We start from the raw sequence: 27,369 nt of genomic DNA, 5'->3' as shown, positions 1-27,369 counted from the left end.
TGGGGGGTGTGTGTCTGTGTGCGTGGGGGAAGCCTGCGTGCCCTCTGATTGGCCACTTCCCCCTCCCGTCCCGCCTCCCGCGGGCGTTGATTGGCGGGATCCCCTGGGAGGGCCGCGCATGGGGCGGGCGGGGGGGGGGGGGAAGAAGCCAAGATGGCGGCCGTGGCGGGGTGAGGCGGGCGGCGGTGGCGATGTCCGGGGCGGAGGAGCGAGAGGCCGGCGGGGGCCCGGCCGCCCCCTCCGCCCCTTCCGCTTCTTTACCGGGTCCGGCGGCGGCGGCGGCGGCTCCGGGGGACGTCGGAGGAGGCGGAGTTGTCGGGGGAGGACTCGAAGAAGCGGGGTCGTTGCTCGGCGGGGCCCGGCCCCACGCTGAGGCCGGAGCCGATCCGGACGCGCCGCCCAAGAAGAGGCTGAAGGGGGCGGCCGGGAGCGGAAGCGGGGCGGCCGAGGCGGGGGCCGGGAGCGTGAAGCTGGAGGAGCGCCTTTACTCCGTGCTCTGCTGCACCGTCTGCCTCGACCTGCCCAAGGCCTCGGTCTATCAGGTACCACCGGGACACCCCCCCCCCCTCTCCACCTCCTTCCATCCGGGTCCTTCCCCCCCCCCCATAGCACCCCTGTTCTTTAGGGGGGGTCTCCTTAACACCCCCCCCCACCCCATACCCTTTAATTGAGGGGGGGGGGGGGGTGTTGGGTGCTGCCCCCCCCCCCCCCATTAACACCAGTTTGTCCCAGTTTAATGCATCCCAAAGTATCTGCCCCTCTGCGCAGTGGCCGGTGTGCTGTGACACCTGTGAGCCCCCAGTAACAACAGTGTCTCACCCCAGTAGCACCAGTATCCCCCCAGTACCACCAGTATCCCCACCAGTGCTCCCCCCAGTACCACCACTGTCTCCCCCCGGTACCACCAGTGCATCCCCAGTACCACCACTGTCTCCCCCAGTAGCACCAGTACACCCCCAGTAGCACCAGTGTCTCCCCCCAGTAGCACCAGTGTCTTCCCCCAGTACCACCAGTACACCCCCAGTAGCACCAGTGTCTCCCCCCAGTACCACCAGTACACCCCCAGTAGCACCAGTGTCTCCCCCCAGTACCACCAGTACACCCCCAGTAGCACCAGTGTCTCCCCCCATTACCACCAGCATCCCCTCAGTACCACCAGTGCCCTCCAGTACCACCAGTATCCCCACCAGTGCTCCCCCCAGTACCACCAGTACATCCCCAGTAGCACCAGTGTCTCCCCCAGTACCACCAGTACACCCCCAGTAGCACCAGTGTCTCCCCCCATTACCACCAGCATCCCCTCAGTACCACCAGTATCCCCCCATTACCACCAGCATCCCTCCGTACCACCAGTGCCCTCCAGTACCACCAGTATCCCCACATTACCATCAGTGCCCCCCCAGTACGACCAGCATCTTCCCAGTACCACCAGTGTCTCCCCCCCAGTACAACCAGTACCCCCCCAAGTATGACCAGTACCACCAGTGTCTCCCCCCAGTACCACCAGCGTCGCCCCATTACCACCAGCATCCCCTCAGTACCACCAGTGCCCTCCAGTACCACCAGTATCCCCCCATTACCATCAGTGCCCCCCCAGTACCACCAGTATCCTCCCTGTACTACCAGAACCCCCCCAAGTATGACCAGTACCACCAGTATCCCCCCAGTACCAGCAGTGTCTCCCTCCAGTACCACCAGTGTCCCCCAATACCACCTGTATTACCCCCAGTACCACCAGTGTCTCACCAGTACCACCAGTGTCCCCCCGATACCACCTGTATTACCCCCAGTACCACCAGTGTCTCCCCCCAGTGCCACCAGTGTCTCCTCCCAGTGCCACCAGTATCTCCACATTGCCACCAGCATCCCCCCAGTGCCACCAGTATCTCCCCTGTACCTCCAGTATCCCCCCAGTATCACCCCAGTACCACCAGCACCCCCCAGTACCACCAGCATCCCTCCAGTATCACCCCAGTACCACCAGCATCCCCCCAGTATCACCCCAGTACCACCAGTATCCCCCACCAGCATCCCTCCAGTATCACCCCAGTACCACCAGCATCCCCCCAGTACCACCCCAGTGCCACCAGTATCCCCCCAGTATCACCTCAGTACCACCAGTGTCCCCCACTAGCATCCCCCCAGTACCACCAGCATCCCTCCAGTATCACCCCATTATCACCAGTATCACCCCATTATCACCAGTATCCCCCACCAGCATCCCCCCAGTACCACCAGCATCCCTCCAGTATCCCCCAGTACCACCAGCATCCCCCCAGTACCACCAGCATCCCCCCAGCATCCCCCCAGTACCACCAGTATCCCCCACCAGCACCCCCCAGTACCACCAGCATCCCCCCAGTATCCCCCCAGTACCACCAGTATCCCCCAGTACCAGACCCAGGCAGCATTCCTGCTGCTTTCCCATAGGAATAACCCCCCCCCAGCACAGCCTTTATGGGATGGGAATGGAATCCTGCCCCCCCCCAGGGCCTCACTGAGGAATCCCAATGGATCCCATTGGGATGAGATTCCCGGGATCCCGGTGCCGCCCAAAGCAGCTCCCTTCCGGGCCCGGTCGGGATGAGCCCTTAATGAGTGGCTGTGAGGAGGAGCCGGAATCCCATGGGATATTTCTCCATGTGCGTGGCTCCCGGTGGAGCCGGTTTCATTCCCGACGGCGAATCCCCACTCTTTTTGGCACTGGAACAATGGGGATCCGGAGCTCAGCCCTGCTCCGGCTTTCCCTATCCCGCCGGAGCAGCGACCCGGAGGGGATGTGTCCGGGAATGCCGTTGGCATCCAGCTTGGAACCTCTTTAGGTGATGGTTTTCCAGCTGGGAGCGCTTCCCGTTGGATTCCAGAGGCTGCGGATGGAGCAGGATCCCACTTGGATCACATCTGCTTCCCGACATCCCCCCCCAATCCAATCCAGTCCAATCCAACAGCTCCCCATGGATTTGGTGGGGCCGGGCTCACCGAAGACAGCGGCTCCCAAGCTTGGGATACCTGGGATCTGCTCCGGCGTGGCGATGGATTGGGATCGCTCCAGTGACCCCTTCTCCCACTGGTTTGGGGAGAATCCAGGCTCTTTTGGGATGCAGGGAAGGAAAATCCACGCGGGAGCATCTCCGCCATGGAAGGAGGCGGCAACGCCAGCATTCCAGGGGGAAATCCGGCCTGGGAATGGGAATGATTTGCAGCCAGTTGGATTTATCCCAGTGTCACAGGAGCAGCATCCCAAACCCCATCCTGGCATTCCAAACCCTGCGAGCTGATTCCCGTCCCTTCACCACTGGATTTCCTCTCATCCAGCTCCGGAGCTTTGGTGCTGATCCCGCTTGGATTCACTCCACCAACCCCATCGGTGCGGACAGAGAAAATTCCAGCCTTTGGGATCTGAGGGATGCAAGGAACAAAGGGGGAGCTCCCCCCCCCCCCCCCCATTTCAGTGCAATTCCAAAGCTCCGTTCCCCTCTTCCCAACTGTTTCTGGGTTATCCCAACCCCGGAGACACGGAACACCAGCACCGGGATCTCCATGTTGGGATGGCTTCTTGGGACCAGCTGGGACGTGACCCCACAGGATCCATATGGAAAGGGGATCCATGTGGATCCTCTTTCCCAGTGACGGAGCCAATGGTTTCAGTGCAATTCCAAAGCCTCCACATCCCTATTCCCAACTGTTTCTGGGTTATCCCAACCCTGGAGACATGGAACACCAGCACTGGGATCTCCATGTTGGGATGGCTTCTTGGGACCAGCTGGGACGTGACCCCACAGGATCCATATGGATCCTCTTTCCCAGTGATGGAGCCGATGGTTTCAGTGCAATTCCAAAGCCTCCACATCCCTATTCCCAACTGTTTCTGGGTTATCCCAACCCTGGAGCCACCAAAAGCCCTGGATCAGGATGCGGCTGCCTCTTGGTGTCACCTACCCCCAGCATCCCTCTGTTGGGGTGGATTCTTGGGACCATCCGGGCTCCCAGCCCACCTTCCCCCGGTGCTGATGGATCCCTGTGGATCCCTATGGAGCTGCTGGTTGGGTTCAATGGAATTCCAAGCCTCCCCTTCCTCATTCCCACCTCCTTTTAGGTCCTCGCACCCTCAGCATCAGGGTTCAAGCCCCCCTTGCTGTGCCCTACACCCATGACCAGTGGTGTTCCATGTGGGACATGATCCCACCTTTCCCTGGCTGATGGATCCCTATGGATTCCCTTTGTGGATAATGGAGCTGCTGGTTGGTTTCAGCTCAATTCCAAGCTTCCATTCCCTTCTTCCCAACTCCTTTCAGCTCATCCCAACCCCAGGCTTCACCCCCCTTCCTTTTAACCCATCCCCACCCCATTGAGGTGCTTCCATATAGGACCCAACCCCCTTGTGCCATTGATCCCTATGGAGCTGCTGGTTGGGTTCAGTGCAATTCCAAGCCTCCATTCCCTTCTTCCCAACTCCTTTCAGCTCATCCCAACGCCAGGCTTCACCCCCCCTTCTTATTAACCCATCACCACCCCATTGAGGTGCTTCCATATAGGACCCACCCCCCTTGTGCCATTGATCCCTATGGATCTGATGCTTGGTTTCAATGCAATTCCACCTCCTCATTCCCACCTCCTTTTAGCTCCTCACCCCCTCAGCATCCAAATTCCCCCCCCCTTCCTATTAACCCATCCCCACCCCATTGAAGCGCATCCATATAGGACCCAACCCCTTGTGCCATTGATCCCTATGGATCTGATGCTTGGCTTCGATGCAATTCCAAGCCTCCATTCCCTTCTTCCCAACTCCTTTCAGCTCATCCTAACCCCAGGCTTCACCCCCCCTTCTTATTAACCCATCCCCACCCCATTGAGATGCTTCCATATAGGACCCACCCCCCTTGTGCCATTGATCCCTATGGAGCTGCTGGTTGGTTTCAATGCAATTCCAAGCCTCCACTTCCTCATTCCCACCTCCTTTTAGGTCCTCACTCCCTCAGCATCAGGATTCAACCCCCCCTTCCTGTCACCTGCACCCATAACCAACGCATTGAGACCGTTCCATGTAGGACCCAACCCCCTTTCCCCGTTGATCCCTATGGCTGACCCCTATGGATCTGATGCTTGGTTTCAATGCAATTCCACCTCCTCATTCCCACCTCCTTTTAGCTCCTCACCCCCTCAGCATCCAGATTCACCCCCCCTTCCTATTAACCCATCACCACCCCATTGAAGCGCATCCATATAGGACCCAAGCCCTTGTGCCATTGATCCCTATGGATCTGATGCTTGGCTTCGATGCAATTCCAAGCCTCCATTCCCTTCTTCCCAACTCCTTTCAGCTCATCCCAACGCCAGGCTTCACCCCCCTTCTTATTAACCCATTCCCACCCCATTGAGGCGCTTCCATGTAGGACCCACCCCCCTTGTGCCATTGATCCCTATGGAGCTGCTGGTTGGGTTCAATGCAATTCCAAGCCTCCATTCCCTTCTTCCCAACTCCTTTCAGCTCATCCCAACCCCAGGCTTCACCCCCCCTTCCTTTTAACCCATCACCACCCCATTGAGGTGCTTCCATATAGGACCCACCCCCCTTGTGCCATTGATCCCTATGGAGCTGCTGGTTGGGTTCAATGCAATTCCAAGCCTCCGCTTCCTCATTCCCACCTTTTTTTAGCTCACACCCTCGGCATTAGGATTCAAACCCCCTTCCTGTTAACCCATCACCAACGCATTGGGGCACTTCCATATAGGACCCAACCCCTTGTGCCATTGATCCCTATGGATCTGATGCTTGGTTTCAATGCAATTCCACCTCCTCATTCCCACCTCCTTTTAGCTCCTCACCCCCTTAGCATCCAGATTCCCCCCCCTTCCTTTTAACCCATCCCCACCCCATTGAGGCGCTTCCATATAGGATCCAAGCCCCTTGTGCCATTGATCCCTATGGATCTGATGCTTGGCTTCGATGCAATTCCACACCTCCATTCCCTTCTTCCCAACTCCTTTTAGGTTATCCCAACCCAAGCTTCACCCCCCGTTTCCTGTTAACCCATCCCCACCCCATTGAGGTGCTTCCATATAGGACCCACCCCCCTTGTGCCATTGATCCCTATGGAGCTGCTGGTTGGGTTCAATGCAATTCCAAGCCTCCACTTCCTCATTCCCACCTTCTTTTAGCTCCTCACCCCCTCAGCATCCGAATTCCCCCCCCCTTCCTATTAACCCATCCCCACCCCATTGAAGCGCATCCATATAGGACCCAACCCCCTTGTGCCATTGATCCCTATGGATCTGATGCTTGGCTTCGATGCAATTCCACACCTCCATTCCCTTCTTCCCAACTCCTTTTAGGTTATCCCAACCCAAGCTTCACCCCCCGTTTCCTGTTAACCCATCCCCACCCCATTGAGATGCTTCCATATAGGACCCACCCCCCTTGTGCCATTGATCCCTATGGAGCTGCTGGTTGGGTTCAATGCAATTCCAAGCCTCCATTCCCTCGTTCCCACCTTCTTTTAGCTCCTCACCCCCTCAGCATCCCAATTCCCCCCCCCTTCCTTTTAACCCATCCCCACCCCATTGAAGCGCATCCATATAGGACCCACCCCCCCCCCCCTTTTCCCCAGTGCCCCCTCCGTTCCCTGACCCCCTCCGTCCCCGTTCTCCCCCCCGCAGTGCACCAACGGGCACCTGATGTGCGCCGGGTGCTTCATCCACCTGCTGGCGGACGCTCGGCTCAAGGAGGAGCAGGCGACGTGTCCCAACTGCCGCTGCGAGATCAGCAAGAGCCTGTGCTGCAGGAACCTGGCCGTGGAGAAGGCCGTGAGCGAGCTGCCCTCCGAGTGCGCCTTCTGCACCCGCCAGTTCCCCCGCTCCCTGCTCGACCGGCACCAGAAGGACGAGTGTCAGGATAGGTACCGGCAGAGGGATGCAGGGGAATGGGGATGGGGATCGAAGGATGGATGGGGAGGGAGAGGGGAGGTGGGTTGGTAACAGCAGGGGAAGGGGGTGGAGAGCTGGAGTTGTGTTTCTAACAGGGGATGGGGACCCATGGATGGATGGGGAGGGAGAGCAGGAGCTGTGTTTCCAGCAGGGAATGGGGATGGGGATGGAGAGCAGGAGCTGTGTTTCTAACAGGGAACGGTGCTGGCCTGTGTTTCCAACAGGGAATGGGGATGGGGATGGAGAGCAGGAGCTGTGTTTCCAACAGGGAATGGGGATGGGGATGGAGAGCAGGAGCTGTGTTTCCAGCAGGGAATGGGGATGGGGATGGAGAGCAGGAGCTGTGTTTCCAACAGGGAATGGGGATGGAGAGCAGGAGCTGTGTTTCCAGCAGGGAATGGGGATGGGGATGGAGAGCAGGAGCTGTGTTTCCAACAGGGAATGGGGATGGGGAGCAGGAGCTGTGTTTCTAAGAGGGAATGGGGATGGAGAGCAGGAGCTGTGTTTCTAACAGGGAATGGGGATGGGGATGGAGAGCAGGAGCTGTGTTTCCTGCAGGGAATGGGGATGGGCTGGGTTCCCAACAGGGAATGGGGATGGGGATGGAGAGCAGGAGCTGTGTTTCTAACAGGGAATGGGGATGGGATGGGCTGGGTTCCCAACAGGGAATGGTGCTGGGGATGGAGAGCAGGAGCTGTGTTTCCAACAGGGAATGGGGATGGGGATGGAGAGCAGGAGCTGTGTTTCCAACAGGGAATGGGGATGGGGATGGAGAGCAGGAGCTGTGTTTCCAACAGGGAATGGGGATGGGGAGCAGGAGCTGTGTTTCTAAGAGGGAATGGGGATGGAGAGCAGGAGCTGTGTTTCCAACAGGGAATGGGGATGGGGATGGAGAGCAGGAGCTGTGTTTCTAACAGGGAATGGGGATGGGATGGGCTGGGTTCCCAACAGGGAATGGGGATGGAGAGCAGGAGCTGTGTTTCTAACAGGGAACGGTGCTGGCCTGTGTTTCCAACAGGGAATGGGGATGGGGATGGAGAGCAGGAGCTGTGTTTCCAACAGGGAATGGGGATGGGGATGGAGAGCAGGAGCTGTGTTTCCAACAGGGAATGGGGATGGGGATGGAGAGCAGGAGCTGTGTTTCTAACAGGGAACGGTGCTGGCCTGTGTTTCCAACAGGGAATGGGGATGGGGACCCATGGATGGATGGGGAGGGAGAGCAGGAGCTGTGTTTCCAACAGGGAATGGGGATGGGGATGGAGAGCAGGAGCTGTGTTTCCAACAGGGAATGGGGATGGGGATGGAGAGCAGGAGCTGTGTTTCCAACAGGGAATGGGGATGAGGATGGAGAGCAGGAGCTGTGTTTCCAACAGGGAATGGTGCTGGGCTGGGTTCCCAACAGGGAAAGCTGCTGGGGATGGAGAGCAGGAGCTGTGTTTCTAACAGGGAATGGGGATGGAGAGCAGGAGCTGTGTTTCTAACAGAAAATGGGGATGGGGATGGAGAGCAGGAGCTGTGTTTCCAACAGGGAATTGGGATGGAGAGCAGGAGCTGTGTTTCTAAGAGGGAATGGGGATGGGGATGGAGAGCAGGAGCTGTGTTTCTAACAGGGAATGGGGATGGGGATGGAGAGCAGGAGCTGTGTTTCTAACAGGGAATGGGGATGGGATGGTGTCTGGGATGTGTATTTCCAGCAGGGAATGGTGCTGGGCTGGGTTCCCAGAAGGGAATGGTGCTGGGATGGTGGCTGGGATGTGTATTCTCAGCAGGGAATGGTGCAGGGCTGGGTTCCCAACAGGGAATGGTGGTGGGGATGGAGACCAAGACATGTATTTCCAACAGGGAATGGTGCTGAGGATGATGTCCAGGACCTGTATTTCCAACAGGGAATGATGCTGGGCTGGGTTCCCAACAGGGCATTCTGCTGGGGTGGTGTCTGGGATGTGTGTTCTCAGTAGGGAATGGTGCTGGGCTCTGTTTCCAACAGGGAATGGTGCTGGGGATGATGTCCGTGACCTGTATTTCCAACAGGGAATGGTGCTGGGCTCTGCTTCCAACAGGGAATGGTGCTGGGATGGTGTCCAGGACTTGTATTCTCAGCAGGGAATGGTGCTGGGAATGGAGATCAGGACCTCTGTTTCCAACAGGGAATGGGGCTGGGCTCTGTTTCCAACAGGGAATGGTGCTGGGATGGAGAGCAGGACCTGTATTTCCAGCAGGGAATGGTGCTGGGAATGGAGATCAGGACCTCTGTTTCCAACAGGGAATGGGGCTGGGAATGGAGATCAGGACCTCTGTTTCCAACAGGGAATGGGGCTGGGCTCTGTTTCCAACAGGGAATGGTGCTGGGATGGAGAGCAGGACCTGTATTTCCAGCAGGGAATGATGCTGGGAATGGAGCCCGGGACCTCTATTTCCAACAGGGAATGGTGCTGGGATGGAGAGCAGGACCTGTATTTCCAGCAGGGAATGGTGCTGGGAATGGAGATCAGGACCTCTGTTTCCAACAGGGAATGGGGCTGGGCTCTGTTTCCAACAGGGAATGGTGCTGGGATGGAGAGCAGGACCTGTATTTCCAGCAGGGAATGATGCTGGGAATGGAGCCCGGGACCTCTATTTCCAACAGGGAATGGTGCTGGGATGTGTTTGCAACAGGGAATGGTGCTGGGAATGGAGATCAGGACCTCTCTTTCCAACAGGGAATGGTGCTGGGCTCTGTTTCCAACAGGGAATGGTGCTGGGATGGTGCCCAGGACCTGTATTCTCAGCAGGGAATGGTGCTGGGAATGGAGATCAGGACCTCTGTTTCCAACAGGGAATGATGCTGGGTTGTATTCCCAACAGGGAATGCTGCTGGGTTGTATTCCCAACAGGGAATGATGCTGGGTTGTATTCCCAACAAGGAATGGGGCTGGGTTGTATTCCCAACAAGGAATGATGCTGGGTTGTATTCCCAGCAGGGAATGGTGCTGGGTTGTATTCCCAACAGGGAATGATGCTGGGTTGTATTCCCAACAAGGAATGATGCTGGGTTGTATTCCCTGCAGGGAATGGTGCTGGGTTGTATTCCCTGCAGGGAATGGTGCTGGGTTGTATTCCCAACAGGGAATGATGCTGGGTTGTATTCCCAACGGGGAATGATGCTGGGTTGTATTCCCAACGGGGAATGATGCTGGGTTGTATTCCCAACAGGGAATGATGCTGGGTTGTATTCCCAACAAGGAATGATGCTGGGTTGTATTCCCAACAGGGAATGATGCTGGGTTGTATTCCCAACAGGGAATGATGCTGGGTTGTATTCCCAACAGGGAATGATGCTGGGTTGTATTCCCAACAGGGAATGATGCTGGGTTGTATTCCCAACAAGGAATGATGCTGGGTTGTATTCCCAACAGGGAATGATGCTGGGTTGTATTCCCAACAAGGAATGATGCTGGGTTGTATTCCCTGCAGGGAATGATGCTGGGTTGTATTCCCAACAGGGAATGATGCTGGGTTGTATTCCCTGCAGGGAATGGTGCTGGGTTGTATTCCCAACAAGGAATGATGCTGGGTTGTATTCCCTGCAGGGAATGGTGCTGGGTTGTATTCCCAACAAGGAATGATGCTGGGTTGTATTCCCAACAGGGAATGGTGCTGGGTTGTATTCCCAACGGGGAATGATGCTGGGTTGTATTCCCAACAGGGAATGATGCTGGGTTGTATTCCCTGCAGGGAATGATGCTGGGTTGTATTCCCAACAAGGAATGATGCTGGGTTGTATTCCCAACAGGGAATGATGCTGGGTTGTATTCCCAACAAGGAATGGTGCTGGGTTGTATTCCCAACAGGGAATGATGCTGGGTTGTATTCCCAACAAGGAATGGTGCTGGGCTGTATTCCCAGCAGGGAATGATGCTGGGTTGTATTCCCAACGGGGAATGATGCTGGGTTGTATTCCCTGCAGGGAATGGTGCTGGGTTGTATTCCCAACAAGGAATGATGCTGGGTTGTATTCCCAACAAGGAATGATGCTGGGTTGTATTCCCAGCAGGGAATGGTGCTGGGTTGTATTCCCAACAAGGAATGATGCTGGGTTGTATTCCCAACAAGGAATGGTGCTGGGTTGTATTCCCAACAAGGAATGATGCTGGGTTGTATTCCCAACAGGGAATGATGCTGGGTTGTATTCCCTGCAGGGAATGGTGCTGGGTTGTATTCCCAACAAGGAATGATGCTGGGTTGTATTCCCTGCAGGGAATGGTGCTGGGTTGTATTCCCAACAAGGAATGATGCTGGGTTGTATTCCCAACAGGGAATGGTGCTGGGTTGTATTCCCAACAAGGAATGATGCTGGGTTGTATTCCCAACAGGGAATGGTGCTGGGTTGTATTCCCTGCAGGGAATGATGCTGGGTTGTATTCCCAACAAGGAATGATGCTGGGTTGTATTCCCAACGGGGAATGATGCTGGGTTGTATTCCCAACAGGGAATGATGCTGGGTTGTATTCCCTGCAGGGAATGATGCTGGGTTGTATTCCCAACAAGGAATGATGCTGGGTTGTATTCCCAACAGGGAATGATGCTGGGTTGTATTCCCAACAAGGAATGGTGCTGGGTTGTATTCCCAACAAGGAATGGTGCTGGGTTGTATTCCCAACAAGGAATGATGCTGGGTTGTATTCCCAACAGGGAATGATGCTGGGTTGTATTCCCAACAGGGAATGATGCTGGGTTGTATTCCCAACGGGGAATGATGCTGGGTTGTATTCCCAACAGGGAATGATGCTGGGTTGTATTCCCAACAAGGAATGATGCTGGGTTGTATTCCCAACAAGGAATGATGCTGGGTTGTATTCCCAACAAGGAATGGTGCTGGGTTGTATTCCCAACAAGGAATGATGCTGGGTTGTATTCCCAACAAGGAATGATGCTGGGTTGTATTCCCAACAAGGAATGATGCTGGGTTGTATCCCCAACAAGGAATGGTGCTGGGTTGTATTCCCAACAGGGAATGATGCTGGGTTGTATTCCCAACAGGGAATGATGCTGGGTTGTATTCCCAACAAGGAATGATGCTGGGTTGTATTCCCACCAAGGAATGGTGCTGGGTTGTATTCCCAACAGGGAATGGTGCTGGGTTGTATTCCCAACAAGGAATGATGCTGGGTTGTATCCCCAACAAGGAATGATGCTGGGTTGTATCCCCAACAGGGAATGATGCTGGGTTGTATTCCCAACAGGGAATGATGCTGGGTTGTATTCCCAACAAGGAATGATGCTGGGTTGTATTCCCAACAAGGAATGATGCTGGGTTGTATTCCCTGCAGGGAATGATGCTGGGTTGTATTCCCAACAGGGAATGATGCTGGGTTGTATTCCCAACAGGGAATGATGCTGGGTTGTATTCCCAGCCTGGAGAAGAGAAAGCTCCAGGGAGACCTTAAGAGCAGCTCCAGAGCCTCAAGGGGCTGCAGGAAAGCTGGATGGGGGCTTGGGACAGGGGCTGCAGGGATGGGATGAGGAGGGATGGAACAATCGGATGGGATCTTGGGATCAAGGGAATGGGTCCAAGGCTGCTCCATTCGGTTGGAGGGGCCTTGGAGCCGCGTGCTCCAGCGCAATGGTGTCCCTATGGAAGCGGCTCATCTCCAAGCTCCCTCCTGACCCCCACCACCCCGCTCCAGAAGGTTCTGCCCCATTCCCAAGGTGATTCCCAACGTCCCTTCCCAGGGTGACCCAGTGCAAGTACAAGCGCATCGGCTGCCCCTGGCAGGGCCCTTACCACGAGCTGACGGTGCACGAGGCCGAGTGCACGCACCCCACGAAGACCGGGAACGAGCTCATGGACATCCTGGATGAGATGGACCAGACGCGCAAGAAGGAGATGCAGCTCTACAACAGCATCTTCAACCTGCTCAGCTTCGAGAAGATCGGCTACACAGGTAAAGCCGGCGCCATCCTCATCCTCACCATCCCCATCCTCATCCCCATCCCTGTCCCCATCCCCGTCCTCATCCTCATCATCATCCTCAGCATCCTCATCCTCACCATCCTCATCCCCATCCCTGTCCCCATCCCCATCCTCATCCCCATCCTCATCATCATCCTCAGCATCCTCATCCCCATCCCTGTCCCCATCCCCATCCTCAGCATCCTCGTCGCCATCCCCGTCCTCCTCACCATCCTCCTCATCCCCATCCTTCATCCCCATCCCTGTCCCCATCCTCATCCTCAGCATCCTCATCCTCAGCATCCTCATCCTCAGCATCCTCATCCTCACCATCTTCATCCTCACCATCCTCATCCTCATCCCCATCCCTGTCCCCATCCCCATCCTCAGCATCCTCATCGCCATCCCCGTCCTCCTCACCATCCTCCTCATCCCCATCCTTCATCCCCATCCCTGTCCCCATCCTCATCCTCACCATCCTCATCCTCACCATCCTCATCCTCACCATCCTCATCCTCATCCCCATCCCTGTCCCCATCCCCATCCTCAGCATCCTCGCCATCCCCGTCCTCCTCACCATCCTCCTCATCCCTGTCCTCCTCACCATCCTCCTCATCCCCATCCTTCATCCGCATCCCTGTCCCCATCCTCATCCTCACCATCCTCGTCCTCACCATCCTCATCCTCACCATCCTCATCCTCACCATCCTCATCCCCATCCCTGTCCCCATCCCCATCCTCAGCATCCTCATCGCCATCCCCGTCCTCCTCACCATCCTCCTCATCCCCATCCCTGTCCCCATCCTCATCCTCACCATCCTCATCCCCATCCCTGTCCCCATCCTCATCCTCAGCATCCTCATCGCCATCCCCGTCCTCCTCACCATCCTCCTCATCCCCATCCCTGTCCCCATCCTCATCCTCACCATCCTCATCCTCAGCATCCTCATCCTCATCACCTTCCCCCACCCCCATCCTCAGCATCCTCATCCCCATCCTCACCATCCTCATCCTTCATCCCCATCCTCTTCACCCTCATCCCCATCCCTGTCCCCATCCCCATCCCCATCCTCAGCATCCTCATCCTCATCGCCATCCCCGTCCTCCTCCCCATTCTTCATCCCCATCCTCCTCACCCTCATCCTCATCCCTGTCCTCATCCTCAGCATCCTCATCCTCATCCCCGTCCTCATCCCCATCCTCATCATCCTCATCCCCATCCTGCATCCCCATCCCCATCCTCATCCCCATCCTCATCCCTATCTTCCTCATCCCCATCCCTGTCCCCGTCCTCATCCTCCATCCCCATCCTCCATCCCCATCCTCATCCCCATCCCCATCCTCATCCCCATCCTCATCATCATCCTCATCCCCATCCCTATCCTCCATCCTCATCCTCATCCCCATCCCTATCCTCCATCCTCATCCTCATCCGCATCCTCCATCCTCATCCCCATCCTCATCCCCATCCCCATCCTCATCCCCATCCTCCATCCCCATCCTCATTCCCATCTGCATCCTCATCCTCATCATCCTCATCCTCATTATCCTCATCCCCATCCTCATCCTCATCCTTCATCCTCATCCTCATCTACATCCCCATCCCCATCCTCCATCCGCATCCTCATCCCTATCCCTGCTCCCGGCCCCACTGTGCTGCTGGGGGGGTTTGGGATAGGGCTTGGATGCTGATCCCGGTTGGAATGTGGGGACTTGCCTTGGGGCAGTGGGGTTAAAGCCAGGCCCAGGACCATGCTTTGGGGCTGGGGTGGGCTTGAAACGGGGCTGGAGGCAAGCGTGGGGTGGGGGTGATCCCGCTTGTCCATCCCTCCCTGTTTCCTCCCCTTCTCCTCCCTCTCCCCCCTTTTCCTTTTCCTTTTCCTTTTCCTTTTCCTTTTCCTTTTCCTTTTCCTTTCCCTTTCCCTTTCCCTTTCCCTTTCCCTTTCCCTTTCCCTTTCCCTTTCCCTTTTCCCCTTCCCTTTTCCCCTTCCCTTTTCCCCTTCCCTTTTCCCCTTCCCTTTTCCCCTTCCCTTTTCCCCTTCCCTTTTCCCCTTCCCTTTTCCCCTTCCCTTTTCCCCTTTTCCCTTTCTTTTTCCCTTTCCTTTTCCTTCCCCCCACTTTTCCTTCTCCTTCTTCCACCCTTCCCCTCCCTTTTTTCTCCTCCTTCTCCCCGTTCTTCTCCTTTCTCCTCCCTGCCTTACTCCCACTTTTCCTCCTCCCCCTTTTCCCCTCGTCCCCCTTTTTCCCCTCCTTCTCCCCCTTTTCCCCTCCTTCCCCCCCCTTTTTCCCCTCCTTCTCCCCCTTTTTCCCCTTTTTGTCTTCCTTTTTCCCCTCCTCCTCCCCCTTTTCCCCTCCTTTTCCTCCTTTTTCCCCTCTTTCTCCCCCTTTTCCCCTCCTTCTCCCCCCTTTTTCCCCTCCCTTTCCCCCTTTTCCTGCCCCTTTTCCCCCTTCTCCTCCTCCCTGTCTCTCCTGCCACTCCACCAGGCACCATTAAAGCCCTTTGGTGGCCACCAGTGGTTGCCAGCCCATTGTATGGCATTGGCCAAGCCCATTGATGCCTGGTGACCATTGCATGGCATTGACCAAGCCCATTGATGCCTGGTGACCATTGCATGGCATTGACCAAGCCCATTGATGCCTGGTGACCATTGCATGGCATTGACCAAGCCCATTGATGCCTGGTGACCATTGCATGGCATTGACCAAGCCCATTGATGCCTGGTGACCATTGCATGGCATTGACCAAGCCCATTGATGCCTGGTGACCATTGCATGGCATTGACCAAGCCCATTGATGCCTGGTGACCATTGCATGGCATTGACCAAGCCCATTGATGCCTGGTGACCATTGCATGGCATTGACCAAGCCCATTGATGCCTGGTGACCATTGCATGGCATTGACCAAGCCCATTGATGCCTGGTGACCATTGCATGGCATTGACCAAGCCCATTGATGCCTGGTGACCATTGCATGGCATTGGCCAAGGGGTGCCTGGTGACCATTGCATGGCATTGACCAAGCCCATTGATGCGTGGTGACCATTGCATGGCATTGACCAAGCCCATTGATGCCTGGTGACCATTGTATGGCATTGGCCAAGGGGTGCCTGGTGACCATTGCATGGCATTGACCAAGCCCATTGATGCGTGGTGACCATTGCATGGCATTGACCAAGCCCATTGATGCCTGGTGACCATTGTATGGCATTGGCCAAGGGGTGCCTGGTGACCATTGCATGGCATTGGCCAAGCCCATTGATGCCTGGTGACCATTGCATGGTATTGACCAAGCCCATTGATGCCTGGTGACCATTGTATGGCATTGACCAAGCCCATTGATGCCTGGTGACCATTGCATGGTATTGACCAAGCCCATTGATGCCTGGTGACCATTGTATGGCATTGGCCAAGGGGTGCCTGGTGACCATTGCATGGCATTGGCCAAGCCCATTGATGCCTGGTGACCATTGCATGGTATTGACCAAGCCCATTGATGCCTGGTGACCATTGCATGGCATTGACCAAGCCCATTGATGCCTGGTGACCATTGCATGGCATTGACCAAGCCCATTGATGCCTGGTGACCATTGCATGGCATTGGCCAAGCCCATTGATGCCTGGTGACCATTGCATGGCATTGACCAAGCCCATTGATGCCTGGTGACCATTGCATGGCATTGACCAAGCCCATTGATGCCTGGTGACCATTGCATGGCATTGGCCAAGCCCATTGATGCCTGGTGACCATTGCATGGCATTGACCAAGCCCATTGATGCCTGGTGACCATTGCATGGCATTGACCAAGCCCATTGATGCGTGGTGACCATTGCATGGCATTGACCAAGCCCATTGATGCCTGGTGACCATTGCATGGCATTGACCAAGCCCATTGATGCCTGGTGACCATTGCATGGCATTGACCAAGCCCATTGATGCCTGGTGACCATTGCATGGCATTGGCCAAGCCCATTGATGCCTGGTGACCATTGCATGGCATTGACCAAGCCCATTGATGCCTGGTGACCATTGCATGGCATTGACCAAGCCCATTGATGCCTGGTGACCATTGCATGGCATTGACCAAGCCCATTGATGCCTGGTGACCATTGCATGGCATTGACCAAGCCCATTGATGCCTGGTGACCATTGCATGGCATTGGCCAAGCCCATTGATGCCTTGTGACCATTGCATGGCATTGGCCAAGCCCATTGATGCCTGGTGACCATTGTATGGCATTGGCCAAGGGGTGCCTGGTGACCATTGCATGGCATTGGCCAAGCCCATTGATGCCTGGTGACCATTGCATGGCATTGACCAAGCCCATTGATGCCTGGTGACCATTGCATGGCATTGGCCAAGCCCATTGATGCCTGGTGACCATTGCATGGCATTGACCAAGCCCATTGATGCCTGGTGACCATTGCATGGCATTGGCCAAGCCCATTGATGCCTGGTGACCATTGCATGGCATTGACCAAGCCCATTGATGCCTGGTGACCATTGCATGGCATTGACCAAGCCCATTGATGCCTGGTGACCATTGCATGGCATTGGCCAAGCCCATTGATGCCTGGTGACCATTGTATGGCATTGGCCAAGGGGTGCCTGGTGACCATTGCATGGCATTGGCCAAGCCCATTGATGCCTGGTGACCATTGCATGGCATTGACCAAGCCCATTGATGCCTGGTGACCATTGCATGGCATTGACCAAGCCCATTGATGCCTGGTGACCATTGCATGGCATTGACCAAGCCCATTGATGCCTGGTGACCATTGCATGGCATTGGCCAAGCCCATTGATGCCTGGTGACCATTGCATGGCATTGGCCAAGCCCATTGATGCCTGGTGACCATTGCATGGCATTGACCAAGCCCATTGATGCCTGGTGACCATTGCATGGCATTGACCAAGCCCATTGATGCCTGGTGACCATTGCATGGCATTGGCCAAGCCCATTGATGCCTGGTGACCATTGCATGGCATTGACCAAGCCCATTGATGCCTGGTGACCATTGCATGGCATTGACCAAGCCCATTGATGCGTGGTGACCATTGCATGGCATTGACCAAGCCCATTGATGCCTGGTGACCATTGCATGGCATTGACCAAGCCCATTGATGCCTGGTGACCATTGCATGGCATTGACCAAGCCCATTGATGCCTGGTGACCATTGCATGGCATTGGCCAAGCCCATTGATGCCTGGTGACCATTGCATGGCATTGACCAAGCCCATTGATGCCTGGTGACCATTGCATGGCATTGACCAAGCCCATTGATGCCTGGTGACCATTGCATGGCATTGACCAAGCCCATTGATGCCTGGTGACCATTGCATGGCATTGACCAAGCCCATTGATGCCTGGTGACCATTGCATGGCATTGGCCAAGCCCATTGATGCCTTGTGACCATTGCATGGCATTGGCCAAGCCCATTGATGCCTGGTGACCATTGTATGGCATTGGCCAAGGGGTGCCTGGTGACCATTGCATGGCATTGGCCAAGCCCATTGATGCCTGGTGACCATTGCATGGCATTGACCAAGCCCATTGATGCCTGGTGACCATTGCATGGCATTGGCCAAGCCCATTGATGCCTGGTGACCATTGCATGGCATTGACCAAGCCCATTGATGCCTGGTGACCATTGCATGGCATTGGCCAAGCCCATTGATGCCTGGTGACCATTGCATGGCATTGACCAAGCCCATTGATGCCTGGTGACCATTGCATGGCATTGACCAAGCCCATTGATGCCTGGTGACCATTGCATGGCATTGGCCAAGCCCATTGATGCCTGGTGACCATTGTATGGCATTGGCCAAGGGGTGCCTGGTGACCATTGCATGGCATTGGCCAAGCCCATTGATGCCTGGTGACCATTGCATGGCATTGACCAAGCCCATTGATGCCTGGTGACCATTGCATGGCATTGACCAAGCCCATTGATGCCTGGTGACCATTGCATGGCATTGACCAAGCCCATTGATGCCTGGTGACCATTGCATGGCATTGGCCAAGCCCATTGATGCCTGGTGACCATTGCATGGCATTGGCCAAGCCCATTGATGCCTGGTGACCATTGCATGGCATTGACCAAGCCCATTGATGCCTGGTGACCATTGCATGGCATTGACCAAGCCCCTGCTTTCCCTTCCCCTGCCCATCTCCCATCAACCTCCGTTGCTCGCCTCCCCCATCCTCCCTTCAACCACCCCCTTCGTTGACCCCTTCTTTCGGTTGGGGGGGTGGGGGGGGCTCGGGGCTGTCTCTTTCTCCTACGGCAGAGGTCCAGTTCCGCCCGTACCGCACCGACGACTTCATCACGCGCCTCTACTACGAGACGCCGCGCTTGACCGTGCTCAACCAGACGTGGGTGCTGAAGGCGCGCGTCAACGACTCCGAGCGCAACCCCAACCTCTCGTGCAAGCGCACGCTCTCCTTCCAGCTCATCCTCAAGAGCAAGATCAACTCGCCCATGGAGTGCTCCTTCCTGCTGCTCGAGGGGCCCTACGACGACGTCAAGATCCGGCCCGTCATCTACCACTTCGTCTTCAGCAACGAGAGCAACGAGACGGATTACATGGCGCTGCCCATCGTCGACTCGGTGGAGTGCAACAAACTGCTGGCGGCCAAGAACATCAACCTGAGGCTTTTTATATTTCAGATCCAGAAGTGAGACTGGGGAGACAGAGAAACACGGGGGAAAAGGAAAAACCGGGGAAAAAACCCAAAAAACTGGGGAAAAAAAGACCCCAAAACCTGGGGAAAATACAGAAAACCTGGGGAAAATACAGAAAACCTGGGGAAAATACAGAAAACCTGGGGAAAATACAGAAAACCTGGGGAAAATACAGAAAACCTGGGGAAAATACAGAAAACCTGGGGAAAATACAGAAAACCTGGGGAAAATACAAGAAACCTGGGGAAAATACAGAAAACCTGGGGAAAATACAAAAAACCTGGGGGAAAAAACCCAAACCTGGGGAAAATACAGAAAACCTGGGGAAAATACAGAAATGGTGGGGAAAGCCACAAAAAACCTGGGGAAAAGACAAAAAACCTGGGAAAAAAACCCCAAACCTGGGAAAAATACAGAAAACCTGGGGAAAATACAGAAAACCTGGGGAAAATAGAAAAATTGTGGGGAAAACCACAAAAAAACCTAGGAAAAATACAGAAAACCTGGGGAAAATACAAAAATTGTGGGGAAAACTACAAAAAACCTGAGGAAACACAAAAAAAACCTCGGAAAAAACGCCCCAAACCTGGGAAAAACGCAGAAAACCTGGGGAAAATTAAAAAATGGTGGGGAAAACCACAAAAAACCTGGGGAAAACACAAAAAAAAAGGGGGAAAAACCCCCCAAAACCTGGGAAAAATACAGAAAACCTGGGGAAAATACAAAAATCGTGGTGAAAACCACAAAAATCCTGGAGAAAACACAAAAACCTGAGGGAAAAAACCCAAACCTGGGAAAAATATAGAAAACATGAGAAAAATACAAAAATTGTGGGGAAAAGACAAAAAACCTGGGAAAAAATGCCCCAAACCTTGGAAAAATGCAGAAAACCTGGGGAAAACAGAAAAAACAGAAAAATCGTGGGGAACCCCCTCCCCAAAAACAGGTAAAAATACAGAAAACCTGGGAAAACCACAAAAATCTTGGGAAAAAACCACAAAAACCTGGGAACCCCCCCCCCAAAACCTGGGAAAAAGACGAAAAGAACTGGGAAAACCCCCAAAAACCTGGGAAAAAAACACAAAAAACCTTGGAAAACCCACAAAAACTGAGAGAAAACTCAAAAAGCCTGGGTCCCCCCCCAAAAACGTGGGAAAAACCACAAAAAAACTGGGGAAAACCCTGGGGAAAAGACAAAAAACCTGGGAAAAACCCCCAAAACTTTGGGAAAAACCTGGGAAAACCACAAAAAAACCTGGGAAATCCCCCAAAACCTGGGAAAACCACAAAAAAAAGGGGGAAAAAAACCTCCAAAAACTGGGAAAAAAACCCACAAAACCTGGGAAAAATCTGGCAAAAAAACTGGGAAAAACACAAGAAACCTGGGAAAACCCCCCAAAACCTGGGAAAGCCACAAAAAAATGGGAAAAAAAACCTTCAAAATTTGGGTGCCCCCCCCAAAACCTGGGAAAAAAAAACCTGGGAAAAAAACCCACGAACTGGGAACACCCCCTGAAACTGGGAGAAACCTGGCAAAAAACCTGGGAAAACCCCCCAAAAAGTGGGAAAACCACAAAAAAATGGGAAAAACCTCCAAAATCTGGGGGAAAAAAAACCCAAAACCTGGGAAAAAAACCCCAGAAATGGGAAACCCCCCCATAAATTGGGAAAAACCTGGCAAAAAACCTGGGAAAAGCACAAAAAAAACTGGGAAAACCCCCAAAAAACTGGGAAAACCACAAAAAAAAAAATGGGAAAATCCTCCAAAAGCTGGGGGAAAAAAAAAAACAAAAAATGGGAAAAAACCCCACAAACTGGGACCCCCCTCCGAGAAACTGGGAAAAACCTGGCAAAAAACCCGGGAAAAACACAAAAAAACTGGGAAAACCCCCGAAAAACTGGGAAAACCACAAAAAAAATGGGAAAAACCTCCAAAATCTGGGGGAAAAAAACCACAAACTGGGAACCCCCCCCCGAGAAACTGGGAAAAACCTGGCAAAAAACCTGGGAAAACCACAAAAAACCTGGGAAAACCCCCAAAAACTGGAAAAAACACCCAGAAAACTGGGAAACCCCACAAAAAAAGCGTGAAAAAAAACCCAAAACCCTGGGAAAAAGACAAAAAAAAGTGGGAAAACTCCCCAAAACCCTGGGAAAACCGGGACACAAATGGGAGCAAAACCCCACGAGGAACTTGGAGAACTCCCGAGAGCCTCGGCAAATCCCTTTGGAAGCGCCGCCGAGGCCCCTGCGAGCATCAAAGAAGATGGGAAACGGCCCCAAAATGCCCCAAAATACCCCAAAACCACCCTAATAAAAAGGCTGCGGTAGAGCTCAAACCGGGCCCCTGAAAACCCCAAAGAAAGGTGAAGAAACCCCCCCCAAAAAAGACCCCAAAATGTCCCATTTGGGCCAAACGGACCCAAATAAAGACCCCGATAAACCTAAAGAAAAAACCCCAAAGAACGTCCCCAAAACCCCTCTTAAAACCTAAACTAAGGCCCCAAAAAAGCCCCAAAAGACCCCAAAATCAGCTCCCAAAACCTCAGTGTATTGCCCCCAAAACCCCTCAAAATGGGCCTCAAAAAGGCAAAATTTGGGCCAAATGAATTCAAATCCGTCCCCCCCAAAACCCCCTAAAAAGGTAAAACCCAAAAACCGGGAATGAGGTCAAAAGAAGCCCTGAAAACACCCCAAAAAGACCCCAAACTGCCCCAAATAGACCTTAAATTTGGCCCTAGGAGTCTAAAGAAAAGACCCCAGAAAACCCCCAAAAAGATCCCAAAATCCTCAAAAAACACCCCAAAAAAACCCTAAAAGCAAGGTTTCAACCCCCCTCTGAAAAGGCCCCCAAAACAAGGTCAAAACCCCAAAACGGCCGGAAAAAACCTCAAAACCAGACCCCAGAAAGTCAGAATTAGACCCAAAGAACTCAAAACCCCAAGAAACGCCCCAAAACCGCCTTTTGAAACTCACAAAAGGCACCAAAACCCCTAAAAGTGGCCCCAAAAAGACACCAAAATGACCCCCAAAAGAGGCCCCGAGAAACTCTCAAAATTACCCCCAAAAGACTCAAAAACGGCCCCAAAAAGCTCAAACCCCCCCAAAAGTCCAGAAAATGTTCAATAACCCCCAAAAAAACCTCAAAAAAGCAAAATCTGACTCAAAAAATGACCCAAAAAAATAAAGACCCCCAAAAAGACCTAAAAATTGGGCCCGAGAGACTCAAAAAAGCCTCAAAACCCCCCAAAAAGGCTCCAAGAAACTCATGGAAAGAGGTGAAAACCCCTAAAAATGACCCCAAACCACTCAAAAATTGGCCCCAAAAAACGCCAAAAATGGCCCCGAAAGACCCAAAAGTCCAAGAAAAGCCCCAAAAATGCCCCAAAAGACCTAGAAATGGCCCCAAAAATTTGCTCCGAAACCCCCTCAAAAACGGCCCCAAAAATCCCCTAAAATGTCAAAAAACGCCAACGAAACCATCAAACAGCCCCAAAACCTCAAAATTGCCCCAAACCCCTCAAAAATGCCCTAAAACGCCCCGGAAACACCCGAAAACCTAAAAATTCCCGTGAGAAACCCCGTCGAAATCCCAAAAAATTCAAAAATCCTAAAAAATTCCGCAAAAATCGAAGCAGAAACGGCCAAAATCCACCCAAAAATCCCAACGGATCCCGTGCGGCCCCTCCCCCACCGCTGGGATTTCGCCGGAAAAGTGGGAATTGGACCCAAAATCCATCGGGATCGGCGCCGGAAAAGGGGGGGGGGGGAGGGGTTGTGGGGGTGGGGGAGGGGCGGCTCCTCCGGATGTTTTACTTGTGTAGAATAAACCAAAATGGGAATTTTCCAAATTTTGGGAGGATTTTGGGGGGAAATTTGGAGATTCCGATGAGGAATGGGGGAAATTCCGCATCCGGGGGGGGGCAAAGCAGAGGGGTCCTGCCCCTCCCCCACCGGAAAACGAGGAGGGGGGAGGGGAGGGCATTCCGAGGAATTTTGTTGTCAAAATGTGCATTTTGGAGGGTTTTGGTGGTTTTTTGTTGCTTAAAATCTGAATTTGGGGCATTTCCCTCAAAACTTGAAATTTAGGGATTTTTTTTTCCTCAGAATTTGAATTTTGGATCTTTTTCCTCAAATCTTGAATTTTGGGAATTTTTTCCTCAAAACTTGAGATTTAGCATGTTGGGTTTTCTTAAAAATTGAATTTTGGTTTGTTTTCCTTAAAACTTGAAGTTTGGGGCTATTTTTTTCCTCAAAATTTGAATTTTTGGGATGTTTTTCCCTTAGAACTTCAATTTTGGATTTTTTCCCTCAAAATCTGAATTTTGAGATTTTCTTTTCCCTCAAAAATAGAATTTGGGATTTTTTCCTCAAAACTTAAGGTTTAACGTGTTGGTTTTTCTTAAAATGAATTTTGTGGTTTTTTTTCCCTCAAAATTTGAATTTTAGGGTTTTTTTTTCCTCAAAACTTGAATTTTGGGGATTTTTTTCCCATCAGAACTTCAATTTTGGATTTTTCCCTCAAAATCTGAATTTTGGGAATGTTTTCCTCAAAACTTGAGGATTAAGGTGTTGTTTTTTCTTAAAAATTGAATTTTGGGTTAGGTTTTTTTTTTTTCCTTTAAAACTTGAAGTTTAGGGTATTTTTTTCCATCAAATCTTGATTTTGGGGATTTTTTTCCCCCTCAAAACCTGAATTTGGGGAATATTTCCCCCTCCAAATTTGAAATTTGAGATTTTCCCTCAAAATTTGAGGTTTAAGGATTTTTTTCCCTGAAACTTGAAGTTTTCTTTTGTTCCCCCCTCAAAACTCCACGTTTTTGGTATTTCCCCCCTCCCCCCACCAAAATACAAGCGTTTTGGTTGCTTCTTTTTCCCAAAACCTTCACATTTTGGTTTTTTACCCCAAAATTGATATTTTTGGGTTGTTTTTCAAACTTTCAGGTTCTTGTTTCCTACTATTTAAGGTCTTTTGTGAGGTTTTCCCCCCAAACTTGAAGGTTTTGGGGTCTTTTTCCCCCAATTCTTAAGGATTTGTTTGGTTTTTCCCCAAAAATCTTTGGTATTTTGGTGTTGAGGGAATTTTGGTTTTTCTTTTCCTACAAAAATGAGGGGTTATTTTTTTCAATGCCATACTTAGGGATATTTTGTGGTTTTGTTTTAACAAAAATGAATTTTTTTTTTAATCCCAAATTGAGGGAATTTTTTGTGGTTTAACAAAAAGGAGGGATTTTTTTCAATTCCAAATTTAGGAAGATTTTGTTTTTCTCTTTAAAAAACGAAATTTTATTTTCATCCCAAATGGAAGGAATTTTTGTGTTTTATTTTAACAAAAAAAAGATTTTTTTTTAATCCAAAATTGAGCGAATTTTTGTGATTTTTTTTAACAAAAGTGCGGGGGGGGGGTGTTCAATGCCAAATTTAGGGAATTTTTGTGCTTTTTGCAAAAAAAAAGGGAGAGAGGGGCTTTCAATTGATGGGGTTTGTTTCAATTTCAGTTTTAGCAAAATGGGGGAGGGGTGTTGAGTGGGGGAGGGGCGGCTTTGCCAGAGCGGAAAATTGGGGAATTGGGGATGGGATAGGGAAAAAAATAGGAAAAAACAAAAAAAAAAAATTGGGGTTTTGTTTCCTTGTTTTTTTTTTTTTGGTTTGGTTTTGGGGTTTTTTGGTTGGTTTGGGTTTGGTTTTTCGTTGTTCCATTTTGTTTTTCTTTTTATTTTTGGTTTTGTTTTTTTTTGGTGGATTTTTTCTGATTTTTTTTGTTTTGGGGGTTTTGTTGGATTTTGGTTTTTTTTCACAATTTCTTCTGGGGCTTTTTTGGTTTTTTGGTTTTTGTTTTTTTCTGTGGGTTTTTCCGGTTTTCTTTTGGTTTTTGCTTTTTGGGAATTTTTTGTGGGTTTTTGCTTTTTTTTTAATTTTGTTTTAGGGCTTTTTTGGTTTTGCTTTTGGCTTTTTTTGTGTTTTTTTCTGGCTTTGTTTGTTTTTGTGGTTTTTTTTTGTTTTTCATTTTCTGTTGGGGCCTTTTTTGTTTTGGGGTTGTTTTTTTAGTGGCTTTTTCTTTTTTTTGTTTTTTTGTTTTTGTTTTGGGGGGTTGGGGTTATTTTTGTTTCATTTCTTTTGCGGCTTTTTTGTTTTTTGGTGGTTTTTGTCCGTTTTGGGATTTTTTTTTTTTTGTTTCATTCTGTTTTGGCCTTTTTTTGTTTTTTGTTTTGTTTTATTTGTGGGTTTTTCTCTTCTTTTGTTGTTTTTGGTTTAGTGGGATTTTTGTTTTTTTCGTTTCATTTTTTTGGGGGGCTTTTTTGGGGGGTGGGGTTATTTTTCTGTTTTCTTAAATTTCTTTTTAACTTTTGGTTTGTTTTTTTGTGGGTTCTTTGTCTTTTTTTTGTTTCATTTTGTTTCGGTGCTTTTTTGGTTTTGTTTTTTGTGTTTTTTTTTGGTTTTGTTTGATTTTTGTTTCTTTTTGGTTGCTTTTTTTGGTTGTTTTTATTTTGTTTATGCTTTTTTTGTGTTTTTTTTTGTTTTGGGTATTTTTTGTTCTTTTTTTGTGGTTTATTTGTTTTTTTTTCTTGTTTTTTGCTTTTTGTTAGTTTCCCTTGTTTATTTTTTTATTCTTCTTCTTATTATTATTTAATTCTTTCAGTGTTTTTACCAAAACTTTGGGGTTTTTGGTGGGTTTTGGGTTTCAGCTTTTGGTGGGGGTTTTGGTGTTGGATTTTTTGGGTTGTTTTTTGGGGTTTGATTTTTTGGTTTTCTTTTTGCCTTTTTTTTGTTGTTTGTTTGCTTTTGTTTTTTTTGGTTTTGGGTTTTTTTTGTTCTTTCCTCCATTTTTCCCCTTTCCTTTCCTTTTTAAGACCAAATTGGAGATTTTGGGGTCTTCTTTTGTCCCTTTTTGTTGTTTTTTTTCCCCAAACCTCGCTTCATTCACCCAATTTCTTTTTTATTTTTTCCCCTTGCTTTCACCCATTGGAGGTTTCCTTCCCACCAAAAAAAGCGACTTTTTTGTTGGGTTTTAACCAAAATTTGTGGGGTTTTCTTGCTCCTTGTACCAAAATTTGAGGTTTTCTTCCTTTTTTAGCCCAAACTTGGTTTTTTTTGGTTGATTTTACCCCAAATTGGAGATTTGGGGGGGCATTTTTAGGGGGTTTCAGGCTGTTTTGGAGGGGGTCCAGGGCACTGGGGAGCAATAGAGGCTACTGGGGAGCTACTGGTTTATACTGGGGAGCTACTGGTTTATACTGGGGAGCTACTGGTTTATATTGGGGAGCACTGGGGAGCAGTGGGGGCTACTGGGGAGCTACTGGTTTATAGTGGGGAGCTACTGGTTTATATTGGGGAGCACTGGGGAGCACTACTGGGGAGCTACTGGTTTATACTGGGAGTTACTGGGGAACAATGGAGTCTACTGGGGAGCTACTGGTTTATACTGGGAGGTAATGGGGAGCAATGGAGGCTACTGGAGAGCTACTGGTTTATACTGGGGAGTTACTGGGGAACAATGGAGCCTACTGGGGAGCTACTGGTTTATACTGGGGGGCACTGGGAGCCAATAGAGGCTCCTGCGGAGCTACTGGTTTATACTGGGAGGCAATGGGGAGCAATGGAATCTACTGGGGAGCTACTGGTTTATACTGGGGAGCAATGGAGGCTACTGGTGAGCTACTGGTTTATACTGGGAGGTAATGGGGAGCAATGGAGCCTACTGGGGAGCTACTGGTTTGTACTGGTGGGCAATGGAGGCTATTGGGGAGCTACTGATTTATACTGGGGGCACTGGGAGCTAATAGGAGGCTACTGGGGAGCTACTGGTTTATACTGGGGGGCACTG

At 51.5% G+C, this 27,369-nt stretch overlaps 1 protein-coding gene across 1 annotated transcript; it reads left to right on the top strand.

Annotated features, from left to right (window-relative positions):
- The first annotated feature begins 188 nt into the window (after positions 1 to 188).
- On the top strand, positions 189 to 19,550 carry LOC133264607 (zinc finger TRAF-type-containing protein 1-A-like). The gene is made up of 4 exons (XM_061444440.1): positions 189 to 542; positions 6,658 to 6,896; positions 12,637 to 12,848; positions 19,150 to 19,550. The coding sequence occupies exons 1-4, from the start codon at positions 192 to 194 to the stop codon at positions 19,539 to 19,541; spliced, it is 1,194 nt and encodes a 397-aa protein (XP_061300424.1). The 5' UTR covers positions 189 to 191; the 3' UTR covers positions 19,542 to 19,550.
- Positions 19,551 to 27,369: the final 7,819 nt, after the last annotated feature.

The sequence above is a fragment of the Pezoporus flaviventris genome, unplaced genomic scaffold, assembly GCF_033815535.1.
Source record: "Pezoporus flaviventris isolate CSIRO_AGI_PZ_B2104156 unplaced genomic scaffold, CSIRO_AGI_Pfla_v1 ptg000876l, whole genome shotgun sequence".
Classification (NCBI taxonomy): domain Eukaryota; kingdom Metazoa; phylum Chordata; class Aves; order Psittaciformes; family Psittacidae; genus Pezoporus; species Pezoporus flaviventris.
The sequence above is the reverse complement of the archived record's forward strand: the minus strand, read 5'-3'. Positions and strand labels throughout refer to the sequence as shown.